This window comes from Saimiri boliviensis, chromosome 3, assembly GCF_048565385.1.
Source record: "Saimiri boliviensis isolate mSaiBol1 chromosome 3, mSaiBol1.pri, whole genome shotgun sequence".
Lineage (NCBI taxonomy): Eukaryota > Metazoa > Chordata > Mammalia > Primates > Cebidae > Saimiri > Saimiri boliviensis.
In genome coordinates, this window is record NC_133451.1 from 64,629,549 (window position 1) to 64,655,372 (window position 25,824).

A 25,824-nucleotide genomic window follows, 5' to 3' on the forward strand; every position below is an offset into this window, starting at 1 on the left:
ACAGCCTGCCTTGCCTGTTCAGGTAGTGATGGACTCTGACCTTACCTAGTTCAGGGTTTAAAAATATGATCCTAAAATGACAAGAGACCTTGAAAACCCATTTGGTCCTTTTCCTCCAAGTCGTTCCAACCAGATGAAACCCTCCTGTTTTTAAGTGCTAGCAGAGAAAGATGCCATCACCTTTCACCGCCCTTGGACGGGCACTCACTGGGCCTAACTGCGGTGGTAATTCCACCCCTCACTGCGGGACCCTGACATCCCGGGGCTGAAACCCCTTTCCTCCCTGACGTCTGGAGCCCAGCGGAGAGGCTCCGAGCGCTCGGCCACGACCCCTAACCAGATGGACAGGCGAGCCGGGTAGCGCCGGCCCACACGCTGGGCGTGGTCCCCGGCAGCGCAAGGCACCAGAAGGTGAGGGACCCCGGGCCGCAGCCGGAGGGGCGGGGTGGGCTTGCGCCGCTATCGCGAGAGCCCGCGAGCTGGGGGCGGCCGGGAGCCGGGGAGGGCCGCTCTGGGAGCCTGCAGCCCGGCCCCGCCTCCCTTTCCTTCCCCTCCCTGGAGTGATTCCAGCCGAGCGCTACCCACTTCCGCCCCCTCCGCCTGCCATTGGAACTGGCTGAGCCGAACGACTCGCGGCCGCCGAGCAGCCGGCGTTCCACACCCCCTCCTCCTCCTCGTCGTCTCCTGTTCTATTAGCCTTTCCTCTTCTTTTCTGGCCGACGCCTCTCCGAGGCCTCGCGACCGCTGAGCCTGCAACCCGCGCCGCGGCCGACATGAGCTTCTTGTTGTGAGTAGCCAGGCCCCGCACGCGCCGGCTTTGTTCGGGCGGACCTGGGCCCCCGCGCCCGCCGCCCGCCGCCCGCCGCCCCCGTCCCCGTCCCCGTCCCGACTCTCCCGGCCCCGCGCTGCCTGGGCCCGGCGTCCCCACCAAGCGGGGCCCCGGGACTGCGCGAAGCGCTCGGACCGCCTAACCGCCGCCTCCCCAGCGGGCTGCGAGTACGCGTGGGCTCCTCCAGCCCTGAGGAGGCGCTTTCCCCCCGGCACACCCCGGGGCAAGAGTCTGGATCCTCCATCGCCCCCACCTCTGCCTTCGCTCGCATTCCCGGGCTTGCTTGCGCGCTTCTCGTGTGTATCTCCCACTCTCCCGGTGAATGGCTCCGTCTCGGCTGCCCATTGCTCTTTTCTGGGTCCCAAGCACAGACGATAGGGACCCTTTTAACTTCGCCTCCGGTCTTAGGGCTGGGAAGTTGGGATGACAAATTCTGTACATGTAACGCTGAAACAGGCTGCTTGCGGGTCGGGATCCGCTGGACACAGACTGGGGTTCCCAGGAAGGGGGTCTGGAGCCGCCCCCTTGCTTCCTCGAGGCGCCCTTTTTCCCAGAGTACTTCCCTGAAGAGGGTTTTGTCTTTTAGACCACCAACAAATAGGTTTTGCATGGTGTGCCCCGCCTAGTTGATGAGGTCCACTGGGGAGCTGTTTTGAAAATCATTCGTAAATGTCAACTTTGGCGTCATATTTAGTGCTGATCATTATTTCACTTACTTATCGTTTGCTCCAGACGAGTGGGGGGAACGTGGAGAGGAAAGGGCAGAAGGATGGGATGGCCGGATGTGGATATGGAGGCAGTAGATAAGCCTTAGGTGCTCTGAAAACGGGTTACTCCCTGAGGAGTAACTCTTTTGAAGGCTTCGTTGTGATGCACCCATACCATGTTTAGTCTGGGTTTAGAAAACTAATTTAAAAACTCGGAGGTTGAAACTCACCCCATACACTCTTTTACAGTTGTGGGGAAATTAGCATTTAAAGATTATTTTGTTGAGATTTCTCTTCTTTCCCTGCCCAATAATTTTTAGTCGTTACATTGACGTCTGAATGATGAGAATTTAATTCACCCTTTTTACATGCTCACATCTAGAGTATTCTTTTTAGGGTTTAAGCAAAACTGAACAATCACAGAAGCCTCGGGGCAGACTTACTGTTTGCAATATGCGTAGGGGACCTGGCTTGTGTCAACTTGCCTAAAACATTTAAACTGTGAAAGGGAATTTCTTAGGCTCATCCTAGAAGTTGATTCTGAGTTTGTCAGATTGGCGTAGGGCTAGATGACAGGACTGGGTGACTTAACAAAAAGGCTTTGTTTCCTATTTTAGTTCTTCTTCTTCTTCTTTTTTTTGGGGGGGGGGGGGTGGGGGATGGAGTCTCTGCTCTGTAACCCAGGCTGGAGTGTGCAGTGGCGCGATCTTGGGTCACTGCAGCCTCCGCCTACTGGGTTCAAGCGATTCTCCTACCTCCTGAGTAGCTGGGACTACAGACCTGCGCCACCACGCCCGGCTAATTTTTGTATTTTTAGTAGAGATGGGGTTTCACTTTGTTGGCCAGACTGGTCTTGAACTCCTGATCTCAAGTGATCTGCCCATCTCAAGTGATCTGCCCACCTCGATCTCTCAAAGTGCTGGGATTACAGGTGTGAGCCACCGTGCCTGGGAAGTTTCCTATTTTAGTTTAATCGCCGTATTCAAGCATCTCAGCTTGAATCTTCTCTCATCTTGAGCTTAATTTTACATTGCTAATGTTTGTTTTTTTTTCAAGATAGAAGCTGTATTCAAAATAGCACTGTAGATGATGTCCATGACTGCTGCTGATGGGCTTGTGTCTAGTAAGGTAAATTGGTTAAAGCAAAGCTGGGTGCGGTGGCTCTTGCCTGTAATCCCAGCACTTTCCGAGGTGGAGACTGGTGGAACATGAGGTAAGGAGTTGAAGACCAGCCTGACCAATATGGTGAAACCCCGTCTCTACTAAAAATAAAAAAATTCGCTGGTCGTGGTGGCACACGCCTGTAGTCCCGGCTACTGGGTGGGCTGAGGCAGGAGAATTTCTTGAACCCGGGAGGTGGAGGTTACATTGAGCTGAGATCCCGCCACTGCACTCCAGCCTGGAGACAGCAAGACTCCATCTAAAAAAAAAAAAAAAAAAAAAAATGGTTAAAGCAGGGAAAAGCCATATTTGGCTGAAACTAGGGGATAGAGAAGGTTCTGATGCTATTTTTTGAATACAAATACAATAGTGTCCTATTTTTACATGGCTCAGTATTTAATAGATTCAGAAGTGTGGTGGATTAGTTCATTTCTCCTGAAGGTTATTAGCTACAAAAGAAATCTGCTGTGACTAATGTATATAGCACCTTAGAGCATTTGCACTATTTGGGGCACAATCAGAAAAGTTAATTCAACATTTTCAGTTTTTAAAAAAAAAAGCATTTTCAGTTTTACTCTTTGTCCACCATCAGTTTAAAATCTAAAGTGAACACCACTTAGAAATGATTATTATTGGAAGTGAAAGAACAAAGCTTTGGTTATTTCATCTATTTGTTATTTTATATAGCTGTCTGAATACCGTTTTTTTTTTTTTTTTTTTTTTTTTTTTTGAGACAGGATCTCACTCTGTTGCCCAGGATGGAGTGCAGTGGCGTCATTACAGCTAACTGCAGCCTTAACCTCCCAGGCTCAGGTGATCCTTCCACCTCAAACCCCCTCCCCGCCTTAGGTAGCTGGTGCTACACGTGTGCACCACTATGCCTGGCTAATTTTTTTTTTTTTTTTTTTTTTTTTTGGTAGATTCAGGGTTTTCCATGTTGTCCAGGCTGCTGTCCTGGGCTCAAACAGTCCACTCATCTTGGCCTTCCAGTGTGCTGAGATTACAGGTGTGAGCCATCGCACCTGGCCATCTGAATAGTATTTCTGTACCAACAAATGAGCAGAGAAGGAAAGAGTTACAGCTTAGGAGTTAAATACAAGTATTTTCCTCCAGTTCTTGGGAGTTTACTGGGAAGCCTACTATCAGTGGATGGAGCAGAGGAAATAAAGGCAGTGCAAGATAGAGTTAGGAAGGTGGTGACTCATGACTCGAGGGCTCTAAGAAGGAAATAATTATTACTGATTTTTTTTTTTTTTTTTTTTTTTTGAGACGGAGTTTCGCTCTTGTTACCCAGGCTGGAGTGCAATGGCGCGATCTCGGCTCACCGCAACCTCCGCCTCCTGGGTTCAGGCAATTCTCCTGCCTCAGCCTCCTGAGTAGCTGGGATTACAGGCACACACCACCATGCCCAGCTAATTTTTAGTATTTTTAGTAGAGACAGGGTTTCACCATGTTGACCAGGATGGTCTCGATCTCTTGACCTCGTGATCCACCCGCCTCGGCCTCCCAAAGTGCTGGGATTACAGGCTTGAGCCACCGCGCCTGGCTTATTACTGATTTTTTAAAAGACACACTGTGGGCTGGGCACAGTGGCTCCTGCCTGTAATCCCAACACTTTAGGAGGCTGAAGTGGGCGGATCACTTGAGCCCGGAGTTCGACACCAGCCTGGACAACATGGCGAAACTCTGTCTCTACCCCCAAAAATACAAAAATTGCACCTGTAGTGCCAGCTACTCTGGGCACTGAGGTGGAAGGGTCATCTCAGCCTGAGGATATTGAAGAGGTTGAGGCTGTAGTGAGACATACTCATGCTACTGCACTACAGCCTGGCCAATAGAGAGTGAGACACTGTCTTAAGAAAAAGGCCAGTTGCAGGGTGTAGTGGCTCAGGCCTGTAATCCCAGCACTTTGGGGGCGGAGGCGGGCAGATCACTTAAGATCAGGAGTTTGAGACCAGCCTGGCCAACATGATGAAACCCCATGTCTACTAAAAATACAAAAATTAGCCAGGTGTGGTGGCGGACGCCTATAAGCCCAGCTATACAGGAGGCTGAGTAGGAGAATCACTTGAATCCGGGAGGTGGAGGTTGCAGTGGGCCAATGTTGTGCCACTGCACTGCAGCCTGGAAGACAGAATGAGACAGTCTCAAAAAAAAAAAAAAAAAAAAAAAAAAAAAATTCACTGTTCCAGGCACTCATGCTGGGCACCATTTGTGACAAAAGAGACAAAAATCCCTACATTAGTGGGCTTATGTTTTGGTAAGTGTCTGGAAAACTAAACATTAATAAATCATGTAGTATGGCAGAAAGTCGTAAGTGCCATGGAACAAAGAAGAGCAGGGAATAGAAATTTTTGGATAGGGAGTTGAGACAGATTGGGATAATCCCCAGAGTGGGTGCCCAGATCATCTGCAGGAATGATACCTTTGTGCCGCTTTTGTACAAGTGCTCAGGATAAATTTGCACTGCATATGTGGGTCTGGCTGGGACCGAGCTTTGGTTGTGCTGCAGGTTGGCCTCTGTGTCTTCAGATTAAGCTAAACTTTCATAGTAGATACGGAAATTTGACAGGAACCTTATTTAACTTTGTGGACTCAAATCTTTTTTTTTTTTTTTTTTGAGACGGAGTTTCGCTCTTGTTACCCAGGCTGGAGTGCAATGGCGCGATCTCGGCTCACCGCAACCTCCGCCTCCTGGGTTCAGGCAATTCTCCTGCCTCAGCCTCCTGAGTAGCTGGGATTACAGGCACGCGCCAACATGCCCAGCTAATTTTTTGTATTGTTAGTAGAGACGGGGTTTCATCATATTGACTAGGATGGTCTCGATCTCTTGACCTCGTGATCCACCTGCCTCGGCCTCCCAAAGTGCTGGGATTACAGGCTTGAGACACCACGCCCAGCACTGTAATTCTTAAGATTAGCAAATTAGCAGCACTTTTGGGAGGCTGAAGTAGGTGGGTCATGAGGTCAGGAGTTCGAGACCAGCCTGGCCAACATGGTGAAACCCCGTCTTTACTAAAAATACAAAAAATAGCTGGGCGTGGTGGTGGGCGCCTGTGATCCCAGCTACTTGGGAGGCTGAGGCAGGAGAATCGTTTGAACCTGGGAGTCGGAGGTTGCTGTGAGCCGAGATCACACCATGGTATTTTAGCCTGGGCAACAGGGTGAGACTTTGTCTCAAAAAAAAAAAAAAAAAAAAAAGAAAGAAAGAAAAATTAGTAATTTAGGAGAAGAGACTCATGATATTGCTGTATTTATATACATTTGTCTCTGTCTCCCTCTCTCTGTCCCTCACTTTCCCCCCAGACCCCAAAAGCCAGCATCTTGTTTTCAGACAAGTGATTTAACCGATGTTAATGCTTCAGCAGCCTCAACTTTAAAAAAAAGTTAACAGTTTTTAAAAGAATAATCAAATAGGTTGGGCTTGGTAGCTCATGCCTGTAATCCCAGCATGTTGGGAGACTGAGGCACAAGGATGGCTTGAACCAATTTGAGTTACAGTGAGCTATGCTTTCGCCATTACACTCTAGCTTGGGCAACTGAGCAAGACCCTGTGTCTAAAAATAAAAAATAGTTAAACAAAAATAACAATAATAGTTTACTGAGTGTTTACTACGTGCCAGGGACAAAGTGTTTTAAATAGTTAACTCAGTTCAGTGACTAGCAGGAATCCCATTTTACAGATAAGGAAACTAGCACAGAGAGGTTACATAATTTTATCAAAATCATGTAGCCAGTAAATAGTGTACCTGGAATTTGAGTCCTGGAAGTCTAGGTCTGGAGATACTGTCTTACACTTTTTTCTTTTTGAGACAGAGTCTCACTCTGTTGCCGAGGCTGGAGTGCAGTGGTACAGTCTCGGCTCACTGCAACCTCCATCTCCTGGGTTCAAGCAATTTTCCCTGCCTCAGCCTCCTGAGTAGCTGGAATTACAGGTGCCCTCCACCATGCCTGGCCAATTTTTGTATATTTAGTATAGATGGGGTTTTCACCATGTTGACCAGGCTGATCTCGAACTCCTGACCTCAGGTGATCTACCCACCTCGGCCTCCCAGAGTGCTGGGATTACAGGTATGACACCACGCCTGGACTTTTTTTTTTTTCCTTTTTTTTTTTTTGAGACAGAGACTCGCTCTGTCACCCAGACTGCAGTGTAATGGCGCGATCTCGGCTCACTGTAACCTCTGCCTCCCGGGGTCAAGTGATTCTCCTGGCTCAGCCTCCTGAGTAGCTGGGACTACAGGTGTGCACCATCATGCCCAGCTAATTTTTGTGTTTTTAGTAGAGATGGGGTTTCACCATGTTGGCCAGACTGGTCTGGAATGCCTGGCCTCAAGCAGTCGGCCAGCTGGGATTGCAGGTGTGAGCCATGATGCCTGGCTGATCCTGCCTTGTACTCTTTTATTTATAATTAACAAAACTATATATATATTCACACACACACACACATATGTCTATATACATATATACATACTAATATGTATATATGTATGTGTGTATATCTATCTATATTTTTTTCTTAAAGGTGATATTCGAGTAGGCCTTGTTATTAAGAGAAGTTTTATGTTACCAGATGTTATCGTCTCACATCTCATACTGCTGGGACTCTTTTCTAAGATTCACCAAGAATACATTAGTAGAAGAGAAAATAGAAACTTTTAAATTTATGTAATATTCAGATATTTTTAACATTTATTTTTTGTGTAAAAATAATATACATGTTGGAGAAATCACAAAGTATTGGTAGGAAAAGGAAAAAAATAAAGATCACTCATAATCACACCTTCAGAGATAACTATTGTTTGTATTGAGGGATATAACTTCTTCTGAACCTTTTTCATTGCATTTTTGTTTGTATGTTTTTATTTTATTTTATTTTGAGACAGAGTTTCACTTTGTTACCCAGGCTGGAGTGCAGTGGCATGGTCTCAGCTCACTGCAACCTCCACCTCCTGGGTTCAAGCAATTCTCAAGCCTCAGCCTTCCATGTAGCTGGGATTACAGGCGCCCATCACCACACCTGGCTGATTGTTTTGGTATTTTTTAGTAGAGAAAGGGTCTTACATGTTGGCCAGGCTAGTCTTGAACTCCTGAGCTCAGGCAATCTGCCCATCTTGGCCTCCCAAAGTGCTAGGATTACAGACGTGAGTCATGGTGCCTGGCTGTTTCTATGTATTTAAAAATATACAAATGGATTTCCACTGTACATAGACCAGATTTTTTACTCGTAAATTTTTTATACCACTGAATAGACTTCTGCAACATCATTTTGAATGGCTGATGACTAAGATTATCTTACAGTTTTTTATCTGATAACCCACTAAAAAAGGATAACATATATCCTTATAATATATTCTCCACTGTAAGGTTATTTTGTGTTTTCTTCTTTTTGTTATTAAGTATGTATAATTTAATATGACATATTAAGAAGGATACTATAAATTATTATATAATATATATCATATCCTTATGTATAATATATATTATTCTTTTGAATATGAGATAGCCTTTTTTTTTTTTTAAACACATACCTGAGTGCAAAATAATTGCCATGTGGTTACCTTTACCATTATTGATTTTTTTTCTCTAAGTGTAGTTGCAGTTTTTGTACTTTTGGAGCTTCTAGCATGTTAAAGCACATGTTGTAATACATGTATCACTTCTCTATATATTTGATTAGGAGATACTGAGGCAGAATAGCTACGTATTTTTATGTTTGTATATACTTGAAAAATATGAAACAGTTGTACCTGTTAGGAATGTCAAACTGTGTCCTGTAGAGAACTTTATCTCTCCTTTTCTTTCTATGTTTCCATTTTTGGTTTACATTAATCAACTTAAGGCCATCTTTTTTGTTGTTGTTGTTGTTGATGGTGTCCCACTCTGTCTCCCAGACTGGTGTGCAATGGCGTGATCTTGGCTCACTGCAACCTCTGCCTCCCAGGTTCAAGTGATTCTCCCTCCTCAACCTCCTGAGTAGTTTGGACCTACAGGCATGTGCCACCATGCTCAGCTAATTTTTGTATTTTTAGTAGAGACAGGGTTTCACTGTATTGGCCAATCTGGTCACCAACTCCTGGCTTCAAGTGATCTACCTGCCTCAGCCTCCCAAAGTGCTGGGCTTACAGGCATGAGCCACCATGCCCGGCCTTTAATTTTGAAACAGTTTTCAACTTTCAGAAAAGTTGGAAAGAACACCTTAAAGAACCTCCATATATTCCTAATCCAGAAACCCCACTGAGTTTCATCTGTTGCTTTAACATTGTCATCTTCAGCAAAAGGATCCAATCATGAATCATGTATTACATTCACTTATATGTTTGCAGTGTTTTCCTTTTTTCTTTTCTTTTTACAAGGTCTTGCTCTGTTGCCCAGGTTGGAGTGCAGTGGCCTCATCTCAGCTCACTGCAACCTCAACTTCCTGGGCTCAAGCAATCCTCCCATTTTAGCCTCCTAAGTAGCTGGGACTACAGACATGTTCTGCCATGCCCAGCTAATCACTTTTTTGTGGAGATGAGGTTTCACCATATTGCCTAGGCTAGTCTTTAACTCCTGGGCTCAAACAGTCCACCTGGCCTTGGCCTCCCAAAGTGCTACGATTACAGGCTTGAACCTCTGGGCCCAGCCTATGTTTTTCAAACTGAAATAGTTTGTCAGTCTTTCCCTGACTTTCATGAACTTTACATTTTTGAGGATTACAGGCTAGTCATTTTGTAGATGTTCCTCCCTTTGAGTTTCTTTAATGTTTTCATGTGCATTTGAGTTATGCATTTGCGGCAGGAATATCACAGGTGCAGTGTACGTTTTTCTTTTCTCCTGTATGTTTGTATGTATGTATGTATGTATGTATGTATGTTTTGGGATAGTCTCACTCTGTTTACTAGACTGGAATGCTGTTGGGCGATCATGGCTCACTGCAGCCTCTACCTCCCAGGCTCAAGGAATCCTCCCACCTCAGCCTCCCAAGTAGCAGGGACCAGAGGCGCGTGTCGCCATACCCTGCTAATTTTTAAATTTTTTATAGCGATAGCTCATGCTTCCAGGGTCCCCATAAAAGAAACCTCCTAAAATCAAGTAGATCAAAGAATGAGCCATGGAGTTTACTCACTTGACTAAGCAATTTCTTTGTTAATCTTCTATCACTGAATTTCTTTCTTTCTTTCTTTTTTTGAGACAGAGTCTCACTCTGTTGCCCAGGCTGGAGTGTAATGGCATGATCTTGGCTCACTGCAACCTCTGCCTCCTGGGTTGAAGCAGTCCTCCTGCCTCAGCCTCTCAAGTAGCTGGGATTAAAAGTGTGTGCCATCATGCTTGGCTAATTTATTGTATTTTTAGTACAGATGGGGTTTCATCATATTGGCCAGCCTGGTCTTGAACTCCTGGACCTCAGGTGATCCACCTGCCTTTGGCTCTCAAACTGCTGGGATTATAGGCATGAGCCACTGCACCTGGCTTACCACTGAATTTCTATAATTTTCATTCACTGTATTTCTCCATAGGCCACAAGTGCCAGCAGCTGCTCAGATACTTCTCCACTCAGCCAATTCTACCATAACTTTCAAAAGAGAATTTAAAGTCTGTTGTGTAATTGTAGCCTTTACAGTAGACTTTGCTATAGACTCTGTTATGAGGGATGCATTTTTAATCACTGCTTCTTTTATTTTAAACCACGGAAAAAGGACCTAACAAATGATGCCCTTTTGGAAGAACAAAGCCCTCCTGGCAGTGTTCTCTTTAACCCATGATACGGGATAAGAGGAATGAATCAGTGTTTTGTTTTTGACTGATTATGAGGCAATGTATATACCATTAAAGTTTAACCATGTTGGCTAGGCTGGTCTTGAACTCCTGACCTCATCTGCCTGCCTTGGCCTCCCAAAGTGTTGGGATTATAGGCATCAGCCACCATGCCTGGTGAGTTCTATTATTTTAGCTCTTTTAAAAGTGGGAATGTATTTGTAGGGTGTTGTCTAGGGATAACTATACTCGTTAATGGTATCTTTGCCTTTTTAAAATATCACTTAACATTAAGGAAAAAAATACCGCTGTCATTTTATGTAGCAGAAGGACAACTGCTCTTGGCCCTCTGGTGACAGAAGGTACTCTCAGGATTGAGGGAATCAGTGTCTCTACGTAACCATAATCCTCGAGAAGTCTGCTTTAGTCTCTCAAAGGGTGGATCTTTGGCAAGACTTAGGAGTATGTTCGAAATGCAAGACTTCAGGTCCTAATCATTGGATTAGAATGCATTTTAATAACATCCCTGGGTGATTTGAAAGCACCTTCCAAGTTTGAGAAGCTTTAGACAGTAAATGGGTGGATGCCTGTATATTAACTTAAATGGTTTGAAGTAAGGCAAATAAGAAAAATCCTTGAGATTCAATATAACATCAGTTCTGTCTTTGCGGGCTTCCCAATAAAGGGGCCTCAGTGTAGATCCCCTTACTCTCCTTTCATACTTGTAATTATTTTCTTACCTACATTGGACCTTCATCTTTTATCTATCGAAGTATAAGGTGGGCTGCAAACTCCTTCAGAAATAAAAGTACACCCCATTAGTGCACATTAACAGACCCCTTTTCCACTTCTATTTTTAATAGAGGCATAAGCAAGAAAAACATTCAAAGATAAAAGTTTCATGATAATAGAAGTTGTCCCCAGACCTTACCTGTGAACTTGGGGAAAATCTATTCACATCAAGGATGCCATCTTTTTCCTGGTTACCTTTACCTCAAGGGTTTCAATGGGTGCACAGTTCCAAAAGTATGGAGGGAACCCTCTCGGTTGTGAGGTTATGAACCTGAAGTTCAAGGTCCTGAAGTTTTGTTGTAGTGTGGATGGCAAGGACAGTCTTTCTCTAATATTTTCAGAAGCTCCAAACCATAAAAAGCTTTCTCTACCTGCTAAAAATGCACTGTAGCATAATCTACTGTTACAACATCAGCCCTCTTGCAAGGGAAAACTTTTATACAACTAGAAAACATGCACTGAAAATAACAATTTAATGAAATCCCTTTATAAAATGTTTAATTGGCCCACCAGGTGACCAAATGTACCTGAAGCTTTAATTATTTTCCCAGGAATATGGGATGAAGCATTGATGGTAAACTATCTTAAACAATTTCAGTATCAGTTTAAAATGAAAGTTGGTCAAAGTATTTTCTTTATATATATATATTTATTTATAAAAGGAAATGTGGTTATTTTCTTGTTTCAGGCCTTTTTTTCTCCTTCTGCACTGAAAGTTTTCTCCTCCTGGGCTGAGGGTTTGTCCACCATTTTATTTCCCAGCACATTAGGACATTACTTAGCAAATAATGTTTTGAATAATTTTCTATTTTTCTCTTTCTTTCTTTCTTTTTTCTTTCCTTTCCTTTTCCTTTCTTTCCTTTCTTTCTTTTCTTTTCTTTTTTTTTTTGTGTGTGCGTGTGCATGACAAGGTTTCACCCTGTCACCCAAACTGGAATGCAGTGGTACAATGTCGGCTCACTGCAACCTCAACCTCCTGGGCTCAAGCAATCCTTCCACCTCAGCTTCCTGAATAGCCAGTACTATAAGTGTGTGCCACCATGCCTAGCTAATTTTTGTATTTTTTTGTGGAGACAGGATTTTGCCATGTTTCCCAGGCTAGCCTTGAACTCCTGGGCTCAAGCAGTCTATCCACCTTGGCCTCCCAAGTACTGGGCCTACAGCCATTTTTCTTTTTTTTTTTTTTTAAATAAATTAACGGTAGATTGTCATGGGAGAGAACAGTGGCCTATGAGTGAGGAGACCTGAGATGCAGAGTCTTTGGTCTGTCACTAGCTATGTGACCTTGGGCAGATAACTTAATTTCTTAGTTTCTATCGCCACTGCCTACTGGAGGGAAAGGAGTGCCTCTTCCATTAGGTTAATGTGAGACTTGAATGACAGAATGTATATGAAAGCTTTTCATAAACCTGAGTCATATGTAAACACTGTCATTATCTTTGCTCATGAAATTCCCAAGCCCAGTGTATAAACTGTTCGTGCATCCCAAATTTTTTTAGCCATCTTACAAATGTATGGCATTATTGCATAATAAAATAAATGTTTATTGAGCACCTCCTGTGTATAAGAGCAAAGTGTTAGGTGCGTGCTGGTAGGTGGGAGGACAAAGAAAGGGGTTTAGAAATAAATAAGATGTGATCTCTGTCCTCGAGAATCTTAATACTGGAATCCAGCATGTTACATAGATGTGCTCCTTCATGATTGTTTTTAACTTACTAGCTCCGAATCTGCTGGCTAATGAAGGTTAAAGACTGTTGCATTGCAGGATACTGCATTGAATATACAAACTTTTTTGGTTGTATGTGTGAAATAATTGCAGTCTGTGTTAATCAAAAATTAGGAATATAAAGAAAAATTAAATAAAAAATTGCAGTCAGCTGGGTACGGTGGCTCATGCCTGTAATCCCAGCACTTTGGGAGGCCAAGGTGGGCGAATCATTTGAGGTAAGCAGTTCGAGACCTGCTTGGCCAACGTGTTGAAAGCCTGTCTCTACTAAAAATACAAAAATTAGCCAGGCTCCTGTAATCCCAGCTACTCGGGAGGCTGAGGCAGGAGAATCGCTTGAACCTGGGAGTGAGACTCCATCTTAAAAAAAAAAATTGCTCTCAACACTACAGTTATAAATACGTGTAGTACGTTCACTTACTCAAAAGAGCAACAATTTTGCCGAATCGTGCTTCTGGTTTTTAGTCAGAGGCAGTTTTTACTGTGTGTATTTGGGGACCTGCCCTGCTTGTTCTTGGCATTGCTGCCACTGCTGTTCCACTTTGGCATCGTGGTTTTTAATATGGAAGGGAAGTGGCAGGAATCCTTTGGTCCATCCCCTTCTTGCAGTTCACTTGGGCATTTCAGACAGATATAGGAATGGGCTGGAAGTGGTCTGTAAAAGTCCAAGGCATAGAACACTGCCCTGAGATGTTTGCTTACCACTCCACCCTCATCTGTGCCTTCCTGCTCCAACTTCCCTCCCCCACAGTGCTCAGTGATTTTATTTGCATTTCTCTCAACCTGCCTTGCTCCCCGGTCTTTCTGCCTTTGTAAATGCTATTCCTGTTATTCTGGCTGGACTGCTCTTCTCCTTCCCACCCCCATTCCTTTAGTTCAGGAGCCAGTTCTTTTTCCCTAGCCTTGCCCCCTTCCCAATTTGTTAGATACCATTTGGCCAGGTGCAGTGGTTCACACCTGTAATCCCAGCACTTTTGGAGGCCAAGGCAGGCGGATCATGAGGTCAGGAGATTGAGACCATCCTGGCTAACAGAGTGATACCCTGTCTCTACTAAAAATACAAAAAATTAGCTGGGTGTGGTGCCGCATGCCTGTAATCCCAGCTACTCAGGAGGCTGAGGCAGGAGAATCGCTTGAACTCGGGAGGCAGAGATTGCAGTGAGCCAAGATTGCGCCACTGCATTCCAGCCTGGGCAACAGAGCGAGACTCCATCTCAAAAATAAAATAACATAAAATAAAATTTGTGGAGTTGCAGAGTGATTCCAGGGCCATAGGATTCCAGTCAGTAGTCTTTGTTTTTTGACTACCCCATGCTGCATGTTGCTTTTATAAATTACAACATGATACATGTTTTTGGCTTTTGTTTCCTTAGGGGCCATTGATTAAATGTAGCAGTGTTTCTAAGGTGGATGTTTTTGAAACAATTTTGATAATAGTGCTGAGGATGATAGCAGTAGCAGCTACCAGCTACCAGCTAATTAGGATGCCATTAGGATGAGAAGTCTCCATTTATATAGATGGTTTTGACTTATCTATGGTATACTGTAAAAATGCTGGGTCATGTATCTATATTATTTTATTAATTCATTCTCACACTGCTGTGAAAAAATACCTGAAACTGGGTAATTTATAAAGACGTTTAATTGCCTTAAAATTCCAGAGTCTGTACAGGAGGCATGACTGGGGAGGCCTCAGGAAACTTACACTCATGGGAGAAGGGTGATGGGGAAGCAAGCAGGAGAGAGAACAAAGGGGCAAGTGTAACACACTTATAAACCACCAGATCTCATGAGAGCTCACTCATTATCACAAGAACAGCAAGCGGGGGGCATCCATCCCCGTGATCCAGTTACCTCCCTCCAGACCCCTTCTCCAACACTAAGACAAGAGATTTGGATAGGGGAACAAAACCAAACCATATCAATTTTACAGTATATTTAGGTTTTAAAGACAGAGCAGTTTACTAACATTTCTGTAAAAATTCATTTTATGGGCCGGGCATGGTGGCTCATGCCTGTAATCCCAGCACTTTGGGAGGCTGAGGCAGGCGAATCACGAGGTCAAGAGATCGAGACCATCCTGGCCAACATGGTGAAACCCCATCTCTACTAAAAATACAAAAACTACTTATGCGTGGTGGTGCGTGCCTGTAGTCCCAGCAACTTGGGAGGCTGAGGCAGGAGAATTGCTTGAACCCGGGAGGTGGAGGTTGCAATGAGCTAAGATCGTGCCACTGCACTCCAACCTGCCACCTGGCGACAAACCAAGACTGTGTCTCAGAAAAAAAAAATCCATTTCATTACCATGTTTTGATTAAGCATTCAAACTGGGTTTTGGTTAGGCTTTCAAACTTAAAGGACTTTTTATTTTTGTCGGCATTCTACATGTACATAGTTTAGATAACTCCTCTTTTTCTGTTTCCTAGATATAGCTACTTTGAAGTCTTTTACCTGATTGTTTTAACTATTAATTTCACATCTCTAACGTGTTTGTTACTTCTTGATTTTCATATTTTTAGGCATTAATTATTGAATTATTATTGTGGAGGAAAAGGATTTCATGCCTGTCTCACTACATTTGGCTGGGCCCAGTGGCTCATGCCTGTAATCCCAACATTTTCTGAGGCCAAGGCAGGAGGAGTTCAAGACCAGCCTGGCCAACATGGCAAAGATCTTGTCTCTACAAAGAAGAAAAAAATATTTTGCAAATACCACATACATAATTCTCATTCTGCCAACTTCTTTTATGTATGTATGTGTGTGTATGTATGTATTTTTTTGAGGTGGAATCTCGCTCTGTCACCCAGGCTGGAATGCAGTGGCATGATCTTGGCTTACTGCAACCTCTACCTCCTGGGTTCAAGTGATTCTCCTGCCTCAGCCTCCTGAGTAGCTGGGATTACAGGTATGCAACACATACGCCCAGCTAATTTTTGTATTTTTAGTAGAGACAGGATTTCACCATGATGGCCAAGTTGGTCTCGAACTCCTGGCCTCAGGTGATGCACCTACCTTGGCCTCCAAAGTGCTGGGATTACAAGTGTGAACCACCATGCCTGGCCCCATTCTGCCAACTTCTCAATATAAATATTATGTAAACACTGGGGACAGTTGAGCCAAGTACTGGAATATAATTTTTTTTTTCTTTTGAGACTGAGTCTTGCTCTGTCACCCAGGCTAGAGTGCAGTGGTGCGATCTCGGCTCACTGCAGTCTCCACCTTCCAGGTTTAAGTGACTCTTCTGCCTCAGCCTCCCAAGTAGCTGGGATTATAGGCACCTGCCACCATGCTTGGCTAATTTTTTTTGTATTTTTAATAGAGATAGGGTTTCACCATGTTGGCCAGGCTGGTCTCGAACTCCTGACCCCAAGTGATCCACCTGTCTCAGGATGCCAAAGTGCTGAGATTACAGGTATGAGCCACTCACCCAGCCTGGAATATAATTTTGGTTTTCCTCTTCTGCATAACTTTATGTTGTCTCTGTAATTGTTTTGTTTAATTTTGTATGTATTAGTTAGTCTTTTAACCTCAAATATTCATCCAGTTAAACTTCAAACATTTAAATTATTTTCTTACCACTCAAAAAATTTTCATTGTTAATTTTTAAGATTAATAATAATTATTATTATCATCATTATATGTGGAGTTTTAGAGACAGTGTCTCTCTCTCTCTGTTGCCCAGGCTAGAGTATGGCAGATTATAGTTCACTGCAGCCTCCAACTTCTGGGCTCAAGTGATCCTCTTACCTAGCTGGGATTATAGGTACAGCATATGCCAGTATGCCCAACTAATGTTTTAAAATTTTTGTAGCGATGAGATCTTGCTATGCCCAGGTGTAAGGAATTTAAAATTGTATTAGTCTTGTTCAGTCTTCAGAAGCAATGCTAGGCCTCTGACCTACAAATGATCCCATGTGGGCTATAACCTACATGGAGATTAAACACCCACCAGTCCTGAAAAATTTCAAATAAGAAAGGAAGTATACTGTGGAACTTCTCAAACCTTGGCAATCTGGCCAGTTATCTAGGTTTCCGACCATCTGGAGACACACAAAGTAAAAGATTAAGCATTATGAATTAAACCTTTAGAGCTGCATATTTGCATGTAGCTGATACTTTCAGTTGATGGCTTGGCAGTATAAGCTAGGACCCTCTGATAGCTATGAAGTCTTGCCTGTGGAGAAAACACACTGCCCGGGACTCATTTCAGTTGGAACTTCAGATGGCTGTTCTAGGACTTCTAGCACTGCTTAATCTGAATGTAGGTGAATGTGTGTGTGTGTGTGTGTGTGTATGTATTTTCCGTTCCTCACTTTAGTCTGCTAAGTTAACCAGTTAACCATTATACTCTTTTTTTTTTTTCTTTGGAGACAGAGTCTTACTCTGACGCCGAGGCTGGAGTGCAGTGGCACAATCACTGCTTACTGCAACCTCTGCCTCCCCGGCTCAGGCGATTCTCCCACCTCAGCCTCTGGAGTAGCTGGGACTACAGGCATGCACCACCACGCCTGTTCTAAGTTTTGTATTTTTGGTAGAGACAGGATTCCGCTGTGTTGGCTAGGCTGGTCTCCAATTCCTGAGCTCAAGCAATCTACCCGCCTCAGCCTCCCAAAGTGCTGTGACTGCTGGAATTACAAGTGTGAGCCACCAATATACTCTTTTGCTGTGTTAATCATTAAACTTTGCTTGTAACTCTATTTAAGTATAATATTGTGGTTTCTTTTGCTGTACATCCTCAAACCCAAACTGCAAGTAAAAATTTTCAGCAAAACACTAGACTGGTCTTGCATTCCTGGCCTCAAGCTCTCCTGCTTTGGTCTCCGAAAGCACTGGCATTATAGGCATGAGGGACCATGCCTGGCTCATTTTATCTTTTTGAACAAGCCTATGTTGGAGTTTTTTGACCTGCCGCAGCCTGTATTGTTGATATTATCTAGTCCTGTACCACAGCTGTCATTTTTGGAATCTCTTTTAGCCTTCATCCAGGGGATTCCACTTACATAGTTCTTGGGTTGGATTTCCTATTTCTTTGATCCCATGTCTTTCTTGGTTTACTCTTTTATTTTCATGTGGCAGGTCTTCTAAAACCCTAGAAACAATAAGAGGAATGTAAATATTTTAAGACCTTATATATCTGAAGGTACCCTCATTCTTGATTGGCATTATGTCAGTGGAGTATAGAGTACTAGGCTAGAAATAATTTTCCTACAGAATTTAGTTTTAATTTGGGGTCTAAGTTCCATTTGCTGTTTAGAAGTCTAAATTTTTTCTTTTTTAAAACATTTTAAAAAATTTTTTATTTTTTCACACAGAGTCTTGCTCTGTCATCCAGGTTGGAGGGCAGTGATGCAATCTCCTGCAACCTCCGCCTCCCAGGTTCAAGCTATTCCCTTGCCTCAGCCTCCTGAGTAGCTGGGATTACAGGCACCTGCCACCACACTTGGCTAATTTTTGTATTTTTAGTAGAGACAGGGTTTTACCATGTTGGCCAGGCTGGTCTCAAACTCCTGTCCTCAGGTGATTTTCCTGCTGCAGCCTCCCAAAATGATGGGATTACAGGTGTGAGCCACTGTGCCTGGTCTCTAATAATTTTTTATTGGCTTTCTGATCTTTTGATTTTCTGGACTTTTATGCTAATCGATAAACAAACAGTAAACAGCTCAGATGGACCAGTAAATCACCACTTTTCTCCAGACGAAGTTGAGGCTTCTGTTGCTTGAAGACTCGCTTTAGAAAGCCACGGGGAGCCTTCCGCTTTATCTACTTCCTTTGGGAGACTGTGGTCAACAGCGCCATCCTCTCCGTCAGGTACCAGCTGCCTCAGCTTCCCAGGTGTTCCCTGCACTGCACACAAGCTCAGGGAAAACAGGATTTTTTTTTCTGGATTATTTTAAGGTCTTATCTTTGTAACTTTTCCTAAATTCATAATGGCATCCTCTGGCATGGGTCTGTTTTGATGCACTGTTGTAGATTCTCTTTTAGTCTAAAAGAGCATTTTCAGTTCTAGGAAAATATTCTGATTTATTGTTAAAATACTTTCTTATTAAATGTTGTATCTTTCTGAATTTTCTATATCTTGGATATTAGGCTTTTTGACTGGTCCTTAATTTTTTTTTTTCTCCTTTTTCATCTTTTTTTTTTTTTTTTTTTGAGATGGAGTCTTAATCTGTCACCCAGGCTGGAGTGCAGTGGCGTAATCTTGACTCATTGCAATCTCTGCCTGCCACATTCAAGTGATTCTCATGTCTCAGTCTCCCAAGTAGCTGGGACTATAGGCATGACCCACCACGTCTGACTAATTTTTTGCATTTTTAGTAGAGTTGGGGTTTCCCCATGTTGGCCAGGATGGTCTCAAACTCCTGACCTCAGGCAGTCCACTGGCCTGGGCCTCCTAAGTGCTGAGATTACAGGTGTGAGCCACTGCTCCCGGCCCATCTCTTTGTTTTTATGCTTTGCACTCTAGGAGATTACATCAGTTTTATTATCTGTTCCTTGTATTTTTAATTTCTTCAACTATTTAAAAAAAAAATTCAAGAGTCCTATTTAATTTTTCCTTTTTTTTTTCAGTTCATGAAGCAGTATTTCTTTCCTATTGCTGAAGATATTATTGTTAGTTTTGGGGGCTTTTTTGAACATTTAGTTTGTCCTTCAAGTTAGTCTTTTAGATTTTGGTGTCCTCTTTCATGTTAGAGGCTTCCTTCCAGTGTCTGGCAACTCTTTTACTTTATTCTTTTATTTATAAGTAGAGTAACTAAAAAGCTAATTGTATTTCTGTGTGCATGAGTATAGAGGGCTTTTCAACTGTGGGCTTCGCTGAAGGGTGATATAACTAGGTTATTTCCTTGAAAAACTCCTGGTATGATTATCTTTTCAGGTCGTTATATGTGGTGTGATCAGATTTCCCTAAATTAATGAATGAATGCATGCATGCTTTTCTGGTCTTTGGAGGTTATTATCCTGGCTACAAGTTTTTCGAGTTTCTGGCTAGGGGCCTCAACATTGATTATTCAAATTCACTTTATCTCCATGTATTAAGTATAGTAAATTTGCCTTCAGCTACACCTGTGTCTCTCAAGCCAGAGACCTTCTGTTTTGCCTTCTCCATAGAATAAACCTTCAGCGTTTAGTTTTCCCTCAGAAGCCCACTGTGTAGATTGTTTAGGGGGTCTGCAGGTATAACTGCTTATTAAACAGTGGTGAAAATTCCATTCTATTTTTATTTGCACTTCTGGAGTATTCTACATCTAGAGGTGCCACTAATTCCTGAACCTTTTGTGGGATCTATGATGTAAACTGGATTGGTTTTAATTTTAGAATTTTTTTTTTTTTTTTTTTGAGACGGAGTTTCACTCCTGTTGCCCAGGCAGGAGCGCAATGACGTGGTCTTGGCTCACCACAGCCTCTACCTCTTGGCTTCAAGCGATCCTCCTTCCTCAGCCTCCTGAGTAGCTGGGATTACAGGCGCCTGCCACCACGCATGGCTAATTTTTGTATTTTTAGTAGAGACAGGGTTTTACCATGTTGGCCAGGGTAGTCTCGAACTCCTGACCTCAGGTGATCTGCCCACCTTGGCCTCCCAAAGTGCTGAGATTATAGGTGTGAACCACCACACCTGGCCTAGGATTGGGTTTTCTTAGGCACATTAAATCAGTTATTCATCTCCTTTATAATTTCTATAATTTTGGTTTTATTTCTCTTAATTTCTATGAGATTATGATTTTTAAAAAAAATTCACTTCATTATCACTTTGAGTAGGAAGTGGAGGCTAGTGTATATTTTCTGCCCTACATCTTCCATAGTTTTCTTTTAAGTACTAATCCATTTTATTGTTATATTCTGTTAAGCATTCACAATTGTGTTGTGTCTAAGTGAAAGAAAACTGTGTTACTGTGTTGAATCACTGCAGTGTATTAGTAGATACTCTTAAAATCCTTTTTTCAAGAATTAGATATTTCCTTTTTCCAACTTTGTTCAGCAACTCTCATTTTTGCAAGAAAACAGATGAATCCAAATTTGAACTGCAAGGGGCCAGGCACAGTGGCTCATGCCTATAATCCTTGCACATTGGGAAACTGAGGTGGGTGGATCACTTGAGGTCAGGAGTTCGAGACCAGCCTGGCCAACATGGCAAAACCCCATTTCTACTAAAAATTCAAAATAATCCAGGTATTACGCCTGTAATCGCAGTTACTTGAGAGGCTGAGGCGGCAGGATCTCTTGAAGCTGGTGAAATGGGAAAGGTTCCTTTGAAGGGTGTGTGATGGGGGTGTGGCTCACCTCTTTGGTGTCCCTCTGCTCAAACCTTTATGGTGAGCTTGCAGACAGGCAGGTTGTGGTGCTCTGAACCCACAGCAGTGTCTATGGGTGAGTGTTTATAGCTGGAGCCTCAGGGCATGTGTTACAGGGTGCTTTTTTAGTTTAGCCATTAGCTCATTGAGATATTGCCTGCCTTATAGCAATGACAGAGTTTTATGTGTCTTGGGGTTCTTGCCTTGGTGTTCAGAAGAATTGGATCACACATTGACTTGGAGAATGAATACAAGGTTTTATTGAATGGAAGTAGCTCTCAGCATATGGGGAAGCCAGAGGGAGATGGTTTTCCCCAATAGTCAGGCCACTCTGAGGCCCAGTCTCTCCCCCGACTGCCCTGGCCAAACTCCGCATCTTTCCGCTGGTCCGTGGCTTGCTGGTGTGCCGGGGTCTGTTGATTTGCTCTTCTGCTGGTGTGCTCCCCTAGATTTCCTCTCGACGTCCAGCCACTTGTGTTTTCTTCCACTGATGTGTTCCTTTCCACATCCAGCCGCTTGTGTGTCTGCCTGCTAGGGTCTTGGGGGTTTTTATTGTCACAGGATGGAGCCATGGCAGGCCAGGGTGGTCTTGAGAAATGCAACATTTGGGCACAAAGGCAGGAGTGCCTGTCCTCACTTAAGTTCAATGGGCACAGGCCCAGGGATGGAGCCCTCTCCAGGAACCAACCCTCCTCTATCTTACCCAGCACTTTCCTGCCCTGCTTCCATATCACTGGGAGGTGGAGGTTGCAATGAGCCGAGATCGCGCCACTGCACTCCAGCTTGGGCAAGGACAGAGTGAGACCCACATGTCAGAAAACAAAACAAGCCACCAAATTTGAACTGCAAGGATAATGTGTTACGGATTTTCATAGCTTCCCACAGTGCTTAACATGGTGGCGTCTTACCAGTATTAGCTATCCTAGAGGATTAAAGATGAACCTCTGTCCATTGTATGAACATTGTTATCAGTTAAATGTCTGTAAAATCTGATTCTAAATGGGTGAACAGTATTTCATTGTTTTTGTTTTCAAGTTAATAATACAAATAATATTAGGTCGTTAAATATTAATTGCTCTTTTAATATATCATAGCTTTGAATTTAGGATCTGATTAACCAAATTAACTATAGTATTTTGTCTTACTATAACTGCAGAAATAGACATCTCTTGCTACATGTACATTGTCTAATTTTCTCTTTATTTTTATCTGGTTATCAAATCTCTGTTGGCTACTTTGGCTGTTTCTTTCATTTTTCTTTTCTGCACCATATAGACACAGTAGTAGTGTCTGTTTCCTAACAGGTTAATTTGAAATTCCAGATGCCCTTTTAGATATGAAATGTGTTCTCAGTACTACACTTTAATTTCTACTTACCTCTTTATCACTTTCATCTGCTGCAGCTTAAGAAATTTCTTCCTTCTTTCCCTTCTCTTCCATCCTTGTGACATTTTTCTTTTCAGAGAAACTTTGGTATCTTTCTTTTCAGAGAAAAATTAGCATTTGAATATTCAAATGCTAATTTAATCCTTTAAAGCTAATTGCTGAGATCACAAATTTGGTATTTTAATTTTGTCATTATAGTGAAACTGGACTGAGATACTTAGATGTGTCAGAAGAATAGATGATTTGATGTTAACCCTGTATAAGAATTTTGTTTCTAAATTTCTTAAACCTCTTGGTTAGAATGTTTTGATAGTTGTAAAAGGCTTTAGTAAGTTTTATAATTTAATTATTATTTATTATCAGTCTTGGCTAATATATGAGATGATTCAGGTTATGCACCAGAAGTATGCTTTAGCAAATCTCATTTAAATCTGCAATCTTTTTTACCTTAATTATACATTGGTTAAAATTGATCTCCAGATCAGGAGTGATTTTTATTTTATTGAAAACAAAAAATCCTAAGAGGCAAACACTCAAATTAACTGCACTTGAAATTAAATGTATAGAAGAAAATGGTTTACAACTTTTGTGAACATATTACCAATATCTTCTAGGTAATTAAAAGTGTAATTGCCCTTTAATAAGTATAGTTATTTCCTAGGACACTTTATCAGTTTTTATAAGCATCAGTATGGGTGTCTTTATTTTTTTAAGAATGAATTTAATCCATGGAATTTCTCATAAATACTGTGGTTTTGAACTTCAATATAAATTATTTTATTAATATCATTAAAGCTTTCTGTTGGTGGCACTTATTAATAGAAAAAGAATAAACCTAAACTGTAGTTTTTCATTGAATAAAAATCTTGTACTTATCCTGAATGTATGTGTATTTTATCTAAAAGATACTTGTATAGGATTAGAAATTAAATGTGAAACTCATAAAGCATTTTAAGATAAACTGATGTTTTTGTTTTTTTCTTGAGATGGAGTTTCGCTCTTGTTACCCAGGCTGGAGTGCAATGGCGCGATCTCGGCTCACCGCAACCTCCGCCTCCTGGGTTCAGGCAATTCTCCTGCCTCAGCCTCCTGAGTAGCTGGGATTACAGGCACACGCCACCACGCCCAGCTAATGTTTTGTATTTTTAGTAGAGACGGGGTTTCACCATGTTGACCAGGATGGTCTCCATCTCTTGACCTCGTGATCCACCCGCCTCGGCCTCCCAAAGTGCTGTGATTACAGGCTTGAGCCACCACACCCGGCAATAAACTGATGTGTTTATGATAGCCTCAAAGAAAAGATACAGACTAGGGCAGGATTTCTGTATTTGGATTTATGAACAGGTTTTAGCCCCTTTCTGAATTCCTGTATGCAAAACATTGTGTTTTTTTTCTCTAGAGAGACAGTTCGTATTGTAAGATTATAAAAGGCTCAAAACAAAGAACTGGAGGCAAAGAAGTCAGTAAAGAAAACATTGTTATGTAAATGTTTAAGAGCATTGTGGGAGGTATTTCCATTTTATGTAGCTCAGAGATATACCTCAGTAGGTTCAGGGAGTTAATTGCTAAGTTATTTTTATTTTATCGAGATACGACTTACAAAATATGAAATGCTCAGATCTTAAGCATATAGTTAAAACAAATGTATGCTCTTTGTAACCCACACTACTTTTAAAACTCAGAACATTTCCATCACCCTAGAAAGTACTTTCACCTTTTAAAACCATAGGGAAATTTCTGATTTTTTTTGACATAATATTATATAAGCATACACTCCCACTTCAGATAGTTCTAGAGTTTCATTAGCTAAATGGGGTGGTTCAGCTTTTATGGAAGAGAAACAAGTAGTTTACTGGTTCCTGCTTTTTGCACTTGCTTTTAGTTTTGCTCCATTGAACAGCACAGCTGTGTTAACTGTGATGATCTTTGAGGTGAGCAAAGAACTAGAATGACATCCAGTATCTCAACACCTGGATCCTTAAAGAGATGAGCTTACATCATTTCTTATAGTTAATCATTGTTTTCCACTTATCCCACACTGTTGAATAAACATCTGACATAAAATAGTGAAAGAGCTTGGATAAACTTTTCTAAAGGCAATAGTTTAAGGTGTAGTAACTTAAAAAAAAAAAACACAAAACAATTATTGTTCATTTATTGCATTAGAAAGTAACTTCTGAAAAAATACACAAATGAATAAGACATATGGGACCTGCTTTTAAATTGTACATGGTAATGGAAGAGACAAGAGTTAACACACATTTCTCATAGTTTGGTAAATGCAGTCATAGAAGACTGTACATGTACCTAAACAGGTCTATGTATTGATAATTGAGAGAATCAGTTATATCAAGCCATAACTTCCACTTTTCCCTCTGTGATTAGCATTAGTAAGCCTTCAAGTGGGTAGAAACTAATCTAGATTTTTGGAGGCCCTGTTTGAGAAAATGAAAAAAATATATAAATACAAAATGTGGTGTCAAAATGAATATTTAGAATGAAAAAAAATCACAGATTACAATTTTAATAATCCTGACAAAGTTGATGAACATCATAAAATATAGAAAAACAATATATTTATGTCAACTGCTAGATATCTCTAATACTTTTCTTTTTGAGATGGAGTCTTGCTCTGTCACCCAGGCATGATCTTGGCTCATTGCAATCTCCACCTTCCAGGTTCAAGCGATTCTCCTGCCCCAGCCTCCTGAGTAGCTGGGATTACAGGCATGTGCCACCATGGGCCTGGCTACTTTTTGTATTTTTAGTAAAGATGGGGTTTTGCCATGCTGGCCAAGCTGGTCTCAAACTCCTGACCTCAGGTGATCATCCTGCCTTGGCCTCCCAAAGTGCTGGGATTATGGGCATGAGCCACTGTGTCCTGCCTCTAATACTTTTTTTTTAGTTGGTTTTGACTGCATACTTTTTGACCACTTCATATGTCAACAGTATACTTTTTTCCTCCAGCATGACTGATAAAATTGTGTTTATTATTGATACTCGGGGACCGGTCCGGGATGGCACATCTGCTGGGGGTCTCTCGACCTGCAAGAGGGTCCCAATACCTGAAAGAGAGTGCGCGGAAGAAAGGGAGACAGAAAAAGCGAGGTATCTGGAGGGCTGGATAGGCCGTGCCTAAACAGCAGCCTTTATTTTTCAAAGGCTAGGAATAAATTCTTTGCTCTGGTTTACGTCATT

General features: G+C 42.3%; 1 protein-coding gene across 3 annotated transcripts in view; it reads left to right on the top strand.

Moving 5' to 3' along the window:
• Positions 1 to 563: 563 nt before the first annotated feature.
• MOB1B (MOB kinase activator 1B) overlaps positions 564 to 25,824 on the top strand; it is a 73,584-nt gene continuing 48,323 nt past the window's right edge. The window contains exon 1 of one of the 3 annotated variants that reach the window (XM_003931955.3): positions 564 to 787. In XM_003931955.3, coding sequence (XP_003932004.1) covers positions 774 to 787 — 14 coding nt within the window. In that variant the 5' untranslated portion in view covers positions 564 to 773. Of the gene's footprint in view, positions 788 to 2,192; positions 2,665 to 25,824 lie in introns of those variants that run through there. The other 2 variants (XM_074396244.1, XM_074396243.1) reach the window with 2 other exon arrangements.